The 13,625-nt window shown below is 45.5% G+C and overlaps 1 protein-coding gene across 4 annotated transcripts in view; it reads left to right on the top strand.

The window, feature by feature from the left end:
* The window catches only part of XYLT1 (xylosyltransferase 1), a 208,627-nt gene that overhangs the window by 171,441 nt on the left and 23,561 nt on the right, over positions 1–13,625 (top strand). For 3 of the 4 annotated variants that reach the window (XM_065030707.1, XM_065030704.1, XM_065030706.1), the window contains 3 exons: positions 4,745–4,961; positions 7,582–7,758; positions 10,064–10,326. In XM_065030707.1, coding sequence (XP_064886779.1) covers positions 4,745–4,961; positions 7,582–7,758; positions 10,064–10,326 — 657 coding nt within the window. The remainder of the gene's footprint in view (positions 1–4,744; positions 4,962–7,581; positions 7,759–10,063; positions 10,327–13,625) is intronic. The other variant, XM_065030705.1, reaches the window with a different exon arrangement.

Below are 13,625 nucleotides of genomic sequence, written 5' to 3'. Positions count from 1 at the left end.
GCGCCTTCTTTTTGACGTTATTCCCACTTTCAAGCTTCAAACCCCATTTCAGGAGTGGGTGGTCAGCCCCAGAGGCTTTCGGCACAACGAAAGAGGTGGTGGGAAGCATACTGCACCATCGCATCTTTAGAAAAAGAGGTATTTATCTGGTACAGTATAGACATCACGCTGAACTTGCCAACTGATAATTATTTCAGATTTTTAAATACTGTGTAACCCTTCATAGACGAGAGTTACCCTTGGAAAGGGGGTGAGGTCGGGGTTGTGTCGCCGTCGCTGGGAACTCCCCGTGGTGAGGCTGGATTTCTGTTCCACAGGGGCTGAAACTGCTCCATGCCGCTTTGGCTTTTATGAACTTGCTTATTACAAAGAATTATTTAGTGGCTGCTTTATGGAGATGTATTGTAGCCTAGAGATTGCTCACAAATTACTTGTTGCAACTGGTACACTCAGGATTGTTAAATTACTGTTTGGTGCTTTCTCTTTGGTCACCTAAATGGAAAGTTATTGTTTTATGCTTCCCCACTGATTGACTCTGGTAAGTGTTTCCAAGGTGGCTGTGCAAACACTGCTGGCAAGAGCCTCTCACATTTCTCATCCATAAAAATATTTACTTGGCTTTTCCCACTTTTTCCCACTTCTTCCGATTCTTGTCTAAAAAGAGTTAAAAGAGGAGCAGATAAAGTCAATGTGCAGAGTTTGTCCACATACTTTAAGGAGAACATGGACGTGAGACTAGTGGAGCTCCAAGCTCTGCAGATCCTTGCTTTGACATTGACTTTCGATTTGCGATGAATTGTTTCACTGATGTATCATTAACTTTTATTCATAGTCCTTGTGTAGTGAGTAATGATGATGAGGTCCTGGTAGGTGCACCCGGTTAACAGTGAAATGTCGATGGGAAGTTTTCTAGGCAAGAGGCCAGAAACAGGAAACATTTAGGAAGAAACCTTTCCACCTTAAAAATATATATTATTTCCAGAGAAAAACATTTTAGTGGTGAAGTTACTGATAAGTAATGCTTAGTAGTCTGACAGCCTTTGATGCTTAAGAGAGTTTTATTCATTCACAGACTTCAGATAACTGCAAACTCTGTCTTATATGCTGCAGAAGTGTCTCCGGGCTGCTGTGCTGTGCAGTGTCACTGGCAGAAAACTATCCCAAAGGGTGATATTTGATTGTGATATTTTTGCTGATGTTAAGTAGCCCTGCAACAATATTTATTAGTAGTTAAAACATATCGTAAGAAGAGCTATGTGTTTATATTCATTTTGTAGTAGTGTGTGCTAAACATTTTACAAATGCTTTATGTGTTCTATAATCCCGGAGTCTCATCTGGAATGCATTTATAAATATTTAAATACACTACAAAGTGAGAGGAGTCACCGAAGCTGGATTGCGATCTTGAGCTGTCTGGACAGTTACAACTATCTGCACTCGGTGTGACAGACCACGTGCTGCAGGCAGTAGGGTTTTTTTAACGAAATATAAAAATAATAATGTGGAATCATGTAAACCCTGAGGATGCCCCATGGTTGGGGCACAAACGGCACCTTTCAGGTGTGCGGGTGCACGATGGCCAAGCGCAGCGGGCAGGACGTGTTCCAAGTGTCATCCGCGCTCCTCAGCTCTTCAGGAAGAGCTCACACTGATTAAGGGTAAGCATTAAGTGTCTTAGATGGAGCATTCAATGAAACAAGGCATTTTTTTTCTTAACCCTAGTCTTATTTTAATTTTATTTTCTCATGGCTGACTGTCTTATCATAATTTCCCATTGTTTGACTTGGAGCAGGAGAAAGGTCAAGTGGCTTCGTCTGATGCAATCTCCATTGTGTTTGGCCAACCATGCCTTGGTGCAGTTGTATGTCACTGTCCTGGCAAGGACATTTGCAGTTGTCAGGGGAGTGCTGGTCGTACCCAAAGGTCGCGGTGCCAGAATCTAACAAAATACAGCATTAGACTAGAAACAAATCAGTAGGGTCATGCTTTTGCCCTTCACCTTCTTACCGTTCTGGTCAGTGGTGGCTGCTGCAAGCACTGTTGGATGGCTAGTCAAGAATCTTTATCAACTGTTTGTAGTGTTTGAGGGTTTTTGATTTCACGAAAAGGCCAACATGGGATACAAACAGCAGCATTCCCTTTCCCTCAGGCGATATCCAATATGCTCTTGCCTCCCCAAGTGCCAAAATCGCTATTGCTGGAGCAGCTTGGAGCATCAGTCATTCTAGAAGAGAGGAAAAAAAGCCTCTTCCACCTTTTCTGTCTGGGTTTAGTTCAGTTCCGTGTGTCACAGCACAGCCTAGGCTTGGTCAGACAACCCACCACCACCTCCAATGGGATCTTTTAGCTTCTAGCAGAGCTAAAATGTATTCTGTAATACTTATAGAATATATAATACATAATACTTATTCAATATATAATACTTATATATGATATTATATAATCATATAATACTTGGTCCCCTTGGCTCCCAAGGAACATAAACGGAGAACAAGCAATTGCCCAATGGAGAACTGTGTCTTCAAAGGCCCTTGTATAAATTATTGCTTCATAGCTAAAAGGAAATTATTTGCTCTGCAATGCGTTCCTCTGTTTAGGTGTGATGAGGGTGTGAGAAGCAGGCCTGGTGAGGGTGAGCCTTGTGGGAAATGCCTGTGTTCCATGTGGTCATTAACTGCTATTTAAAAGCCGCTATGATGTTTCTAGGGAGGTTTCAAGCAGCATTAGCAAAACGGTCATGTCTTTGCAGGTCTCCAAATTGTCACTGCTGCTCAGTTGGGCTGCGCTGCCTTGCTGGAGGATGAATGTTGAAAAGTAGATTGAGTTTTCATCTGGTAACCTTCTTGTATAGGATTTAAGACCGAGATTTGCTGTGAAGACACTCAAGCGACCCAAAATGGGCTTATTTCCCTCTGTATGCTGAGATTTGCTTGTCCAAGCCATTAGCTCAAAAAAGTCATAGAACTTTTGTTTGGTTGGTTGGGGTTTTTTTTCTTCTTCTGCTTTGGGAGTTTTTATTACAGTCAAAGAAAATTCCGTTTGAAAACGAGAGTAAAGGCTGATAAATGGGTAGAGACAGCAGTTGAAAGAAAGTATTTCATTGAAAAGAACGTTACGTTCCTATTTAAATATGGTCAATAAAATTCTCTTATTTTCTTAAAATAATTAATTCAAATGAGCATTTAGTTTTGAGGGAAATAAATAAATGACCAAACTTTCAGGCACATTAATATTTGATTTGGAGATAACAGCATAAATATTGAATTTGAAGATTACTTTCCAGAGCACTACATTAAAATTGCAAGACTTTTCTATTATCCTTCATAATGGGACATGAAATTAGAAACTTGTTCATGGAAAGAAAAGCTTCTCCGCTCTCATCCTCCCATTTTCTGCACTGTTGTGTTAACAGAGGAGCTCCACTCATCCCATGAAAAGAGCCGCAGATATCAGTAGGACATGGACCCTGGAGTCATTTACGGTCCTTTTGAAAATTAATATGCACCATTTCATAATTATGTCTCAGTTCTTTCCTTGGTATAGAACATGACTGTCACCAGGGAGTCAACCGACAGGGTTAACACTCACGTTTCCAGATGCAGGAGCCCAGAGAGCCTTGGTGGGGGTTCTTTTATTTCTTTCCCCCTTCCTTCATTTGCATGTGTTTGAGAACCACTAAAACATCATCTTGACTTCCTAATCCTCAAATATTTCTAAGAACCATGGTGCAGCTCGGTGTTGTTCAGGAGGGAAACACCGACTTGCGGTGTCATCGCCGCAGCTCCCGTTAAACCTGCAGTTCTTCAGCCAGCGAGACCTGCAACACCACATCATCAGTAGGGTAAAACTAACCTGTCTCACGACGGTCTAATCCCAGCTCACATTCCCTATTAGTGGGTGAACAATCCAACGCTTGGTGAATTCTGCTTCACAATGATAGGAAGAGCCGACATCGAAGGATCAAAAAGCGACATCGCTATGAACGCTTGGCCGCCCACGGGCCAGTTATCACTGTGGTAACTTTTCTGACACCTCCAGCTTAAAACCCAAAAAGCCAGAAGGATCGTGAGTGGTGTTTTCAAAGGTAGATTGATTTTCCAACTCTTCTGTCCTACTGGTCTCAAACAATTCATTTCCATAACTTGACAGTTCTGCGGTTGCTCCTCTTATTCCTGGTTCAGCAGTAAACAAAACATTGCTTCCCGTAGGCTTGAAAATGGAGCGAACACGTTCATTCTACAGCAAAGAGCAAAGCAATTGTATTTCTTCCTAATTAACTATATCTCAATAGAAAAAATGGCAGAATAATAACATAAGAGAAAATTGGTCATTTTACCTTTATATATGGTTTGCTGTTTTTCAAAAGCCATGCATTTCTTTAGAGACAGAAGCCTATCCCACAGGTTGTGTTTGGTTTCTGGCCCTGTTATGGTTCTTCTGCGGCTGGTTGTTAAGAGTTAATGGACATTATGGATATTCATGCCATACAGCTCTGTAACTTGTATAGTTCCGTCTTAGGGCAGTAGAAGGTGTAAATTATGTTTAAAAACAATCTGTTGATCTTTGCCCTTATAACTGAATGTACAACTGATTAATCATTCATTAAGCCTCTCTCCATTATTTATGAGTGAAACAGAAACATGAACAAGTGACCTTTTTATCCTTTTTTGTTTGAGAAAGTAGCTTCTCTATTTATAGAGCTAGTGATGATTAACTTTTAATAACTGCTTTTGTATTCCCTCAGATTTATCAGAAAACAAGGGCTGGATCGGCTTTTCCTGGAGTGTGACACCCACATGTGGCGCCTGGGGGACCGGCGCATCCCCGAAGGAATCGCGGTTGACGGGGGCTCAGACTGGTTTCTGCTCAACAGGAAGTTTGTGGAGTATGTCACTTTTTCCAGTGATGACCTGGTAACAAAGATGAAGAGGTTTTACTCTTACACGTTGCTTCCTGCTGAGGTATGTGAATTCAAAGCGATCCGTCTCTGTGTTCATAACTGCCGTGCTCATGCTTGTCCTAAAGATCACTGAAGTCGGAGGGGCTTTCACCTGCTTTTGGTGGGCTTGGATCATCCCAAAGTGGTTAATGAGAATTTTCCTCCCCTGACAAGTGTTAGAACTACTTGTGCAGTTGTTCAGTGGCTTTGTTTGTTTGTGGGACTTTTATTTTTTTTTTTGCAAGAAGTGGGTTTGTTTTATACTTTTAAGCCTATTAATCTATTACTGAACAACCAGAAATCCAACTGCCCTTTGCTTGCAAATTGTTCCTCCACAAAGCCTTTGAAGGCTATTAGAGATGGCGAATTGTCTTCATAAGTAGCTTTCCTCGCTATTATCCAGCCCTTTTCTTGAAAAATTAAACCCCTACAAACAAAGCTTTATTGTGCCATTCCAAACTCAGCAAGAAGGCAGAGTCACAAACCGTTTAGATCACTCCGCAGTCGCTCTGGCTACAATGGATGCAGAAGGGGGGTGCACAACAGGCTGGGTTTTTGGCTGCCATGCAGTGGTGTGTGAGGGCGACATGCACTATCCACAGAGAGAGCACAAGGCCCGACAGGCTGTTGGGAGATGTGCGTTATCCGCAGAGAGAGCACAGGGCCTGGCTGGCTGTTGGGAGACGTGTGTTATCCACAGAGAGAGCACAGGACCTGGCGGTCTGTTGGGGAGATGTACGTTATCCACAGAGAGAGCACAGGGCCTGGCTGGCTGTTGGGAGACGTGCGTTATCCACAGAGAGAGCACAGGACCTGGCTGGCTGTTGGGAGACGTGCGTTATCCACAGAGAGAGCACAGGACCTGGCGGTCTGTTGGGGAGATGTACGTTATCCACGGAGCGAGCACAGGGTCCGGCGGGCTGTTGGGAGACGTGGGTTATCCATGGAGAGAGCACAGGGTCCAGCGGGCTGTTGGGAGGTGTGCGTTATCCACAGAGAGAGCACAGGGCCCGGTGGTCTATCAGAAGACGCGCATTGTCCACAGTGAGAGCACAGAGCCCGGTGGTGTATTAAGAGCGTTATCCACACAGAGAGCACAGGGCCCGGCAGGCTGTTGAGGAGATGTGCGTTATCCACAGAGAGAGCACAGAGCCCCATGGTGTGTCAGGAGATGTGCATTATCAACAGAGAGAGCACAGGGTCCGGCAGGCTGACAGGCTCCCCATCTGTCTGTCTGCCCAAGGAAGACCTGATGGCTCTCTTTAGAATGATAACTTCCATCCTTGCTAGTGGCCCCTGAACATTTTGAGGGATTGATGAGAGTGACCTTGCAAATCTAGGCTTATTAGCTTGCAGTGGAGCAGAGTGATTGTCATCTTTTGATAGGGGTTTATTATTCCACACACATGTTGAATAATCTTGCTTTAATCCCATTTCTGTTAAAAATCACCTTTTCTCTCAACTCTGATAACCTTTTCATCCATTATCTAGGAGAAATTTCTGTATCATTATAAAAGGACACAGGGCAATGGGTAATTGGGTAGGGTTTTTTTTTCTCCTCTTGCTTGAATGAGAATGGATTCCTTTATGGGTTTAACCAAATAGTTCAAGCATAAAATCCATATTCACTGGGCTGTCATTTAAGATTAAAAAGGGTAGGGGGATTACTTGGGGGCCAACCATGCTAATGTTATACTGGTTATTTATAGGTCTTACTATTGCTGATTTTGAAGAGAAACCACTGCCCCAAAATCATGTCTTAGAGGGCTAAATTGGGTCATATTCCATAGTTTCTTCTACAAGGTTTTCTTAGCAAGATACATAACTGTTTTCTTAAAATCACCCTGCCTTCACTGACCTGTTAACCTGCTCTATCAGTCCCCATTACACATGATTTATGTAATAGCTGATCTTATGATGATACAATTAGGACAGCCCAATAGGAATTCCTTGCTGCCTTGAGTCAGCAAATAAAGACTTATGGTTTCAGACGTAATTGCAGGAGGCAGAACGTCCTTCTGGTGCCTGGGGTGATCTGTACATTTCAGACCAAGGCCATTCAACCAGCAATGCATTTCGGAGCGCTGGCGATCGAGACACCCGCAGAAGACCTGTCTGAGACTGTATTTTTTTCACAGTAACCGGGGTGACGGTGAAGGTTTGAGAATTGTCTTGGGAAACAACATGTATCGTTAACACATTGCTCAGGAAAATAGTCCCGTTAGACCAGAGAGTAACTTACAGAAGAGAAATAATGGGAATTTCTTAGAATCGCTCATACAGCTGAAATAAAAATAATATAATTGCTTGCAGTAGTAGCTTTCCTGGAGTCCTTTGGACTCGGAAGGCCCAAAGCTGGTCATTGCAGAAGTGCAATTATTCTGTGTATTGTAGCAAGGCCTCACCTCTATGTTATTACACTTTAGCTGGGTCTATAGCATGTTGTGATTTTTTCATGCTCTATGTAATGCATACATGTAGAGTGCTTTTCATAGACGGCAGAACAATAGAGCTTGTCAATTCTGTCATTTTGAAAGAAAATAAGTCACACGCCCATTAGGCTCAGGCCCATGGGCTGAAGGGAAGGAGAAGATGGAAGTCTGGGAAGCCAAGTGTCCTGACCTGCTCTGTCTTTATTGCAGTCCTTCTTTCACACCGTTCTGGAAAACAGCCCCTACTGTGACTCCATGGTGGACAACAACTTGCGCATCACGAACTGGAACCGTAAACTGGGTTGCAAGTGTCAGTACAAGCACATTGTTGACTGGTGTGGCTGTTCGCCTAATGACTTCAAACCCACAGACTTCCACCGCTTCCAGGTAATTCAGCTTCTCCAACACCCCGAGCAGCTCTTTCCCTCGGCCGCGGGGTGGGGAGGGAAGCTCTCACCCCATCAAGCAAGGTGGAGAAAGAGCTGTGAGGAAGCTCTGCTCTTAATTTCAGGAGACTACAAGATTTATTCTGCTGTGTTTTGGCTCTTGAGACGTACTGCTCCATGGGAAGGTCACAAAGCAGATCTTTGGACCACATGGCATTGGTAGATCTGCTGTGCGAGGAAGAAGGGAAGCTTGGCACTTCTCTTGCTGTACCAATATTACTTGTGAATTACTCTTGTGAATTTATTGCAAAGGGTCTTTTTCCAAGTTCCAGCTCAAGTGCTTTCATGATTTCATGAAGCTCCTGGCTTTCATTGTTAAGCAGCGGTTTTCATCTGAAAAAAGCTTAAAAGTTGACTAGAGTGCCTGCTAGAGGCTTGCATAGCACAAGGCAAATGAATTTTCATTATTATATTCATCAAAGTGATTATATTTAAGTTTATCTCATGGTTTTGTAGGCCAGAGTCAGGAAGTTTCGATCAGCCAGGCTTGGCAGCACTGCCTTAAAAAATTTAATCAGTTTCTTTGTGATAGTTTCCTCAAGGCAGACATGAGAGCAAATCCTTGTGCTCAAGGGTGCGCTCAGTCTCAAGACTCTGTCTGGCCTCTGTATCTTCTGTTAAGAATGAACAACCGTTTGTTTCAAGGTCACCAGATTTGCAATTCCATCCCTGCAGCTCCTCGGGGTTCCCTGCATAAAGCATGTTTGTTCAGGCTTTGTGTGGGATGGGGAATGTGTTACCCAGCACAAAAATGATGACTGCTCCAAAACAGAGATCTTTTCTGTTTTGTACCGTGCTGCCTACCAGGCGCAGTTGAAGTCAGTGACACGGGCACTCACAAAAAGAGCAAATGAGACATTATCTAAGAGAGGCTCTGCTGCACCAAACACCAATCCCAGGAAAGTCTCCAGCACAGAATAAATGGCACATCTTAAAAAACTCCTGCCAGTCTGCAGAGGCTGATCTGCTCCAGGCTGGGAAAACAACCCACAATGACATTTCAGAAAACAATCAGGTAAACTGAGCTGCAAGGGAAAGTTCAAAATTAGAATAGATGTGAAGGCGACTTCTGACACTCGCCTGGTGAGAGAGCCCCTCAGATAACACCCGAGACTGGCTCGCAGTTCCCACGGAGGCACAAAGCAGCTGCAGGGATCGCAGAGCCCACAGCTTGTGCCCTCTCAGAGTAAAACTGGGCATCCTCAAAGAATTTGTCAGCCGTCTGTGGCACTTTTGAACTCCTTGGCACATCAGAACCTGTGCTCAAATATGAGCAAGGCAAACCAAAAGCTTTTTGAAAGCTAATGGTAGTTGAGTAGCATACAAACTGGTAATGTACCCCAAATTGTGTCAAGTGCAGAGCAGAAATTCTATGCAGGGCTGGTCAGAAGCTGAGAAGCCTCAGCCTCAGATGGCACCTCTGCCGGAGTCCCCTTACCACCTCGTAGCAGCAAATTCATACACACAAAATGCTGCTCTGCCTCTTCATTTAGGTTAGAAGAGACCCTCAGGATCATTCAGTCCAACTATAACCCCACTGGCACTGCCCCATGTCCCTGAGAGCCTCATCTCCATCTGTCCAACCCTCCAGGGATGGTGACTCCAGCACTGCCCTGGGCAGCCTGTTCCAATGCCCCACAGCCCACTGGGGAGAAATTCTCCCAAATTTCCAACCTCAGCCTCCCCTGGTGCCACTTGAGGCCATTTCCTCAGGTCCCTCAGCCACTCCCATCACACTTGTGCTCCAGCCCCTCACCAGCTCCGTTCCCTTCTCTCAACTCGCTCCAGCACCTCAAGGGCTTTCCTGTAGTGAGGGGGCCAAAACTGACCCCAGGATTCAAGGTTTGGCCTCCCCAGCACCAAGTACAGCACTACCCCTGTAGCACAGGACACTTTGCTCCCTGCCCACCCGCTGATCAGACGTGCCAGAGCTGTGCTGTCTCCAGGCTAACGGGGGTTTGGAGTATTCCCCACCTCTGGCACATGGAGAACCGTCCAGAGCAAGGCGGTGGGAGTGGCACGAAGAGATTGGCACACCTACATTCTCATTGAGTAATTATGTAGTTTTTATCTGAATCTTAACGGCACTCTTAATGACATATGGTCACAAGGGTGACCTTATAAGTCACCTTTGCCTATGGGGAGAACCAGTTCATGTCCTCACCTCCAACCCATTGCTTAGGATGAAGTGTCATGGCTGAAATCAGGAACTCACTCCGGTGTCTTTTCCTTTCATATCCCCACAGCAGACTGCAAGACCAACTTTCTTTGCCCGCAAATTTGAAGCTGTGGTCAATCAAGAGATAATCGGCCAGCTGGACTACTACCTGTACGGCAACTACCCGTCCGGCACCCCCGGCCTGCGGGCGTACTGGGAGAACGTGTACGACGAGCCCGACGGCGTGCACACCCTCGGCGACGTCGCCCTCACCATGTACCACGCGTTCTCCCGCCTGGGCTTGCGGAGAGCCGAGACTTCATTCCACGCTGCTGGAGACAACAGCTGCCGGTTAGTCTGAGTCTGTTGGTCTTTTTTGGGTGTTTCACTGACAGGGGGTTGTCTGCTTAGCTGTGCTGGCTGGAGCATTCCCTCACAAAGGGGGCCAGGCAGCTGCAAGTGTACAGCGCTCATTTCCACGAGTATTTATGCCCATAATGCAGCATTGGTTATTCAGGGTTGACATTATGTGACCTGTTTGCTGCACTTTTAAGGAGTTCCTCTCCAGCTTGATGAAGACTGACAGGATCCAGTTGGGCAGTGCTGCCCCTGCTGCTGTGGTTTTGTGATTAATTTCAGTGAGTATTATACCCGCAGCTCCTAAACCCTCCGTGTGACTGCAGCAGAGGTCATGTTCACCTCTATTATGCTTACCAAAAGCAGAGGACAGGATATCAGAATTAATCTGAAGACGGGCAGGTTAATGGTCCTTGCTTGTTTGTTCCCTGGGTGCATTCGTGGAGTACAGAGAACTACTTGCTCGAGATCGGTTTGCCTGCTTGGTGCAGCTGTCTGTGCCAAAAGTGTTGCAACCAGTGGGATTCATTAATATCAAATAAATAAAATGTATGTATGTATAAATACATATATATATATATATATATATATATGCATACTGCAAGTAAATGTTCTTATTCCTTAAAGGAAACCCCATTATATTCTAGATTCCTAGCAAAGGAGAATTCAGTCTAAAAGGGATTTGAAAGAAGAATTCCTGCAGTTAGACTTGCACAGAAAAGGCTCTCTTCATGGTAGATGTTCACTGCCTGCAAACACATCTGAAGCTGTTTACGTTCAAAGCAGAGAGGGTTCATCTTTTAAAGTCTTGCTTTACAGCCTCTTAACTCCTTCTTCAGAACATGTTTTTTGGACCCTGCCTATTTTTATCCTAACAGAAAACACATGCAGCCTAAGTCAGCAAATCCTGAAGACATTCCTTGTGCTTTGACAGATGGACTTTGCCCATCTTGTGTTCTCGAGGGGGAACCGAACGCGTTGTGACCTTCCCGCTTAGTGAGGGAAGTGCTGAGCAATGTCCCATTTAGAAAGATGTGCCAGATTCCTATTACAGCTTTGCCAGTAGAGGTTACCAGTGCAAAGCAATAAAAGATCAATAATAATCAGATAGGAATAATCACTAGTCGCATGCCTTCCTTACCTGAAATAAAGGCAAACCTAAAGAAGTCCTGGGTTATTTGTCCTGCAGTGAAGCCAGAAGAGGATGGGAGCTATGTATAACCAGTTCTGAAATAATCTGACAATTATTTTTGTGCTTATTTCTTTTGCCAGTGTTCTGATGATGATTTATATGAGTAATCAATTTCTGGGAAGCTTTTAATGGCACAGGGACTCAAGGTGCTTTTCAGGCTTGCTCACATGAAGCTGGGGAAGCCATGCCATCCAGCGTTGATAGCTGGCTCTGGGATAACGCACGGCTCCTCGGCAGAGAGCTGGAGCCTCGCAGAACAGCGCAGGCAGGAATCACAGTCATACGCAGTGCAGGCTTCACCTTCATACCTACCTGAGCCCCTTCAAAACACTGCGAGTCCGCATCCAATTTAAATCACAGGAATGTGGACAATCCTCAGGTTTATATATCTTCTTTCTTGATACTCTGTTGTCTTTCTAGGTGTATGCATACATACACATCCTCAGCCAGCTGAACATGAGCCAGCATGTGCCCAAATGGCCAAAAAGGCCACCAGCATCCTGGCTTCTACCAGCACTGGTGTGGCCAGCAGGCCCAGGGCAGTGACCGTCTCTGTGCTAGAACCTGGGGAGCCCAGATCTTGAATCTTGGGGTCAGTTTTCAGCCCCTCACACCAAGAAAGGCCTTGAGGTGCTGGAGAGAGTGGAGAGAAGGGAACAGAGCTGGTGAGGGGCTGGAGCACAAGTGTGATGGAGCAGCTGAGGGACCTGGGGGGTTCAGCTGGAGAACAGGAGCTGAGGGGAGACCTTCTGATCTCTGAACTGCCTGAAAGGAGCTTGGAGCCAGGGGGGTCGGGCTCTGCTCCCCAGGAACAAGCGCCAGGAGCAGAGGAAACGGCCTCAAGTTGCGCCAGGGGAGGTTGAGGTTGGATGTGGGGAACAATTTCTTCCCCAAAGGGCTGTGGGGCATTGGAACAGGCTGCCCAGGGCAGTGCTGGAGTCACCATCCCTGGAGGGTTGGACAGACGGACATGAGGTTCTCAGGACATGGGGCAGTGCCAGGGGTGGGTTACGGTTGGACTTGATGATCCTGAGGGTCTCTTCCAACCAAAATTATTCCATGATTCTTTCCCTCTTGTGATCCAGCATGTCTCTAACAGGGTGGTGCAGGGATATATTTGGGCTGAGCACCTCAGCAGCGCTCCCTTTGCTGTTAGGGCTGCCCCTTAGCTAGTTCCCCACTGTGAGGAAGCCCTCCGCCGCTGCACAGCACGTTTGCAGTCAGTCCCGTGCTGCCACCCGCAGCGGCCCGGGAGACTTTGCTGAGAGAATCTGCCTTGCACACGCTTCCAGCAGGGCAGCTCGCAGCCCCGGAAAGCCGTGCCCCCCGCTGGCTGCGCTGCCACCAAATTAGATTGCACATCAGCATCTTCCGTGGAAGCAACATTAACGTGTGATTGAGATTTAATTTATTTCTTTCCATCTCTAGGCATTTTTACTCATTGCCGCCAAGAGAGAGTTTACCCAGACTGCTTCAAGGATATTGTAAATATTTGCTACTGCACACATATGAAACAGGAGGCCTTAGTGCTCAGAACAGAAGTCAGATTGTTGCTGGTGTTGGCTGCGTGGCTTTGCTGTGTTTTTGCTCAGTCCGTCAGTGCTGGCCCTGTTTGTACCCCATCTTGTTCTGGTTATTTCTCATGCTCTAGAGATTTCCTTCATGGTGTTGCTGCTTCCACGGAATGGCAAGTCCTTCTGGGTTAGCTCCTCACGGGGCTCATGTCCGGAGCTGTATTCACTCGCACGAGGAGCCAGGCTTAGCTGGCTCGAGCAGGAAGGTGTGACACTGGGTGGTTTTAAATGTGTTGCAAACACATTTGTTTCACAGTTTATGTCAGTGCTGTAAGGCAGCGAAATGTTTTATTTCAAAAGCTATGAATGACATGTTTTTAATTATTTATGCATCCATACGTACACGCACATCATTACAGATGTTTCTGAGACTCTAGCAGACCATAAATTTTAATGATTTGAAACCACGACTACAATGTCTCTAAAATTCAAACTGTAACTGAAGGCTTCCAAAGCTCCTGTTGAGAGGTTTTCCTGTTTGTTTGACCTTTTTTAAGTTTATTTTTGATCACGAGTGAAAAATCCAA

Source organism: Columba livia, chromosome 15 (genome assembly GCF_036013475.1).
Source record: "Columba livia isolate bColLiv1 breed racing homer chromosome 15, bColLiv1.pat.W.v2, whole genome shotgun sequence".
Lineage (NCBI taxonomy): Eukaryota > Metazoa > Chordata > Aves > Columbiformes > Columbidae > Columba > Columba livia.
Note: the sequence above shows the minus strand (reverse complement) of the source record. Positions and strands in the feature narration are given on the sequence as shown.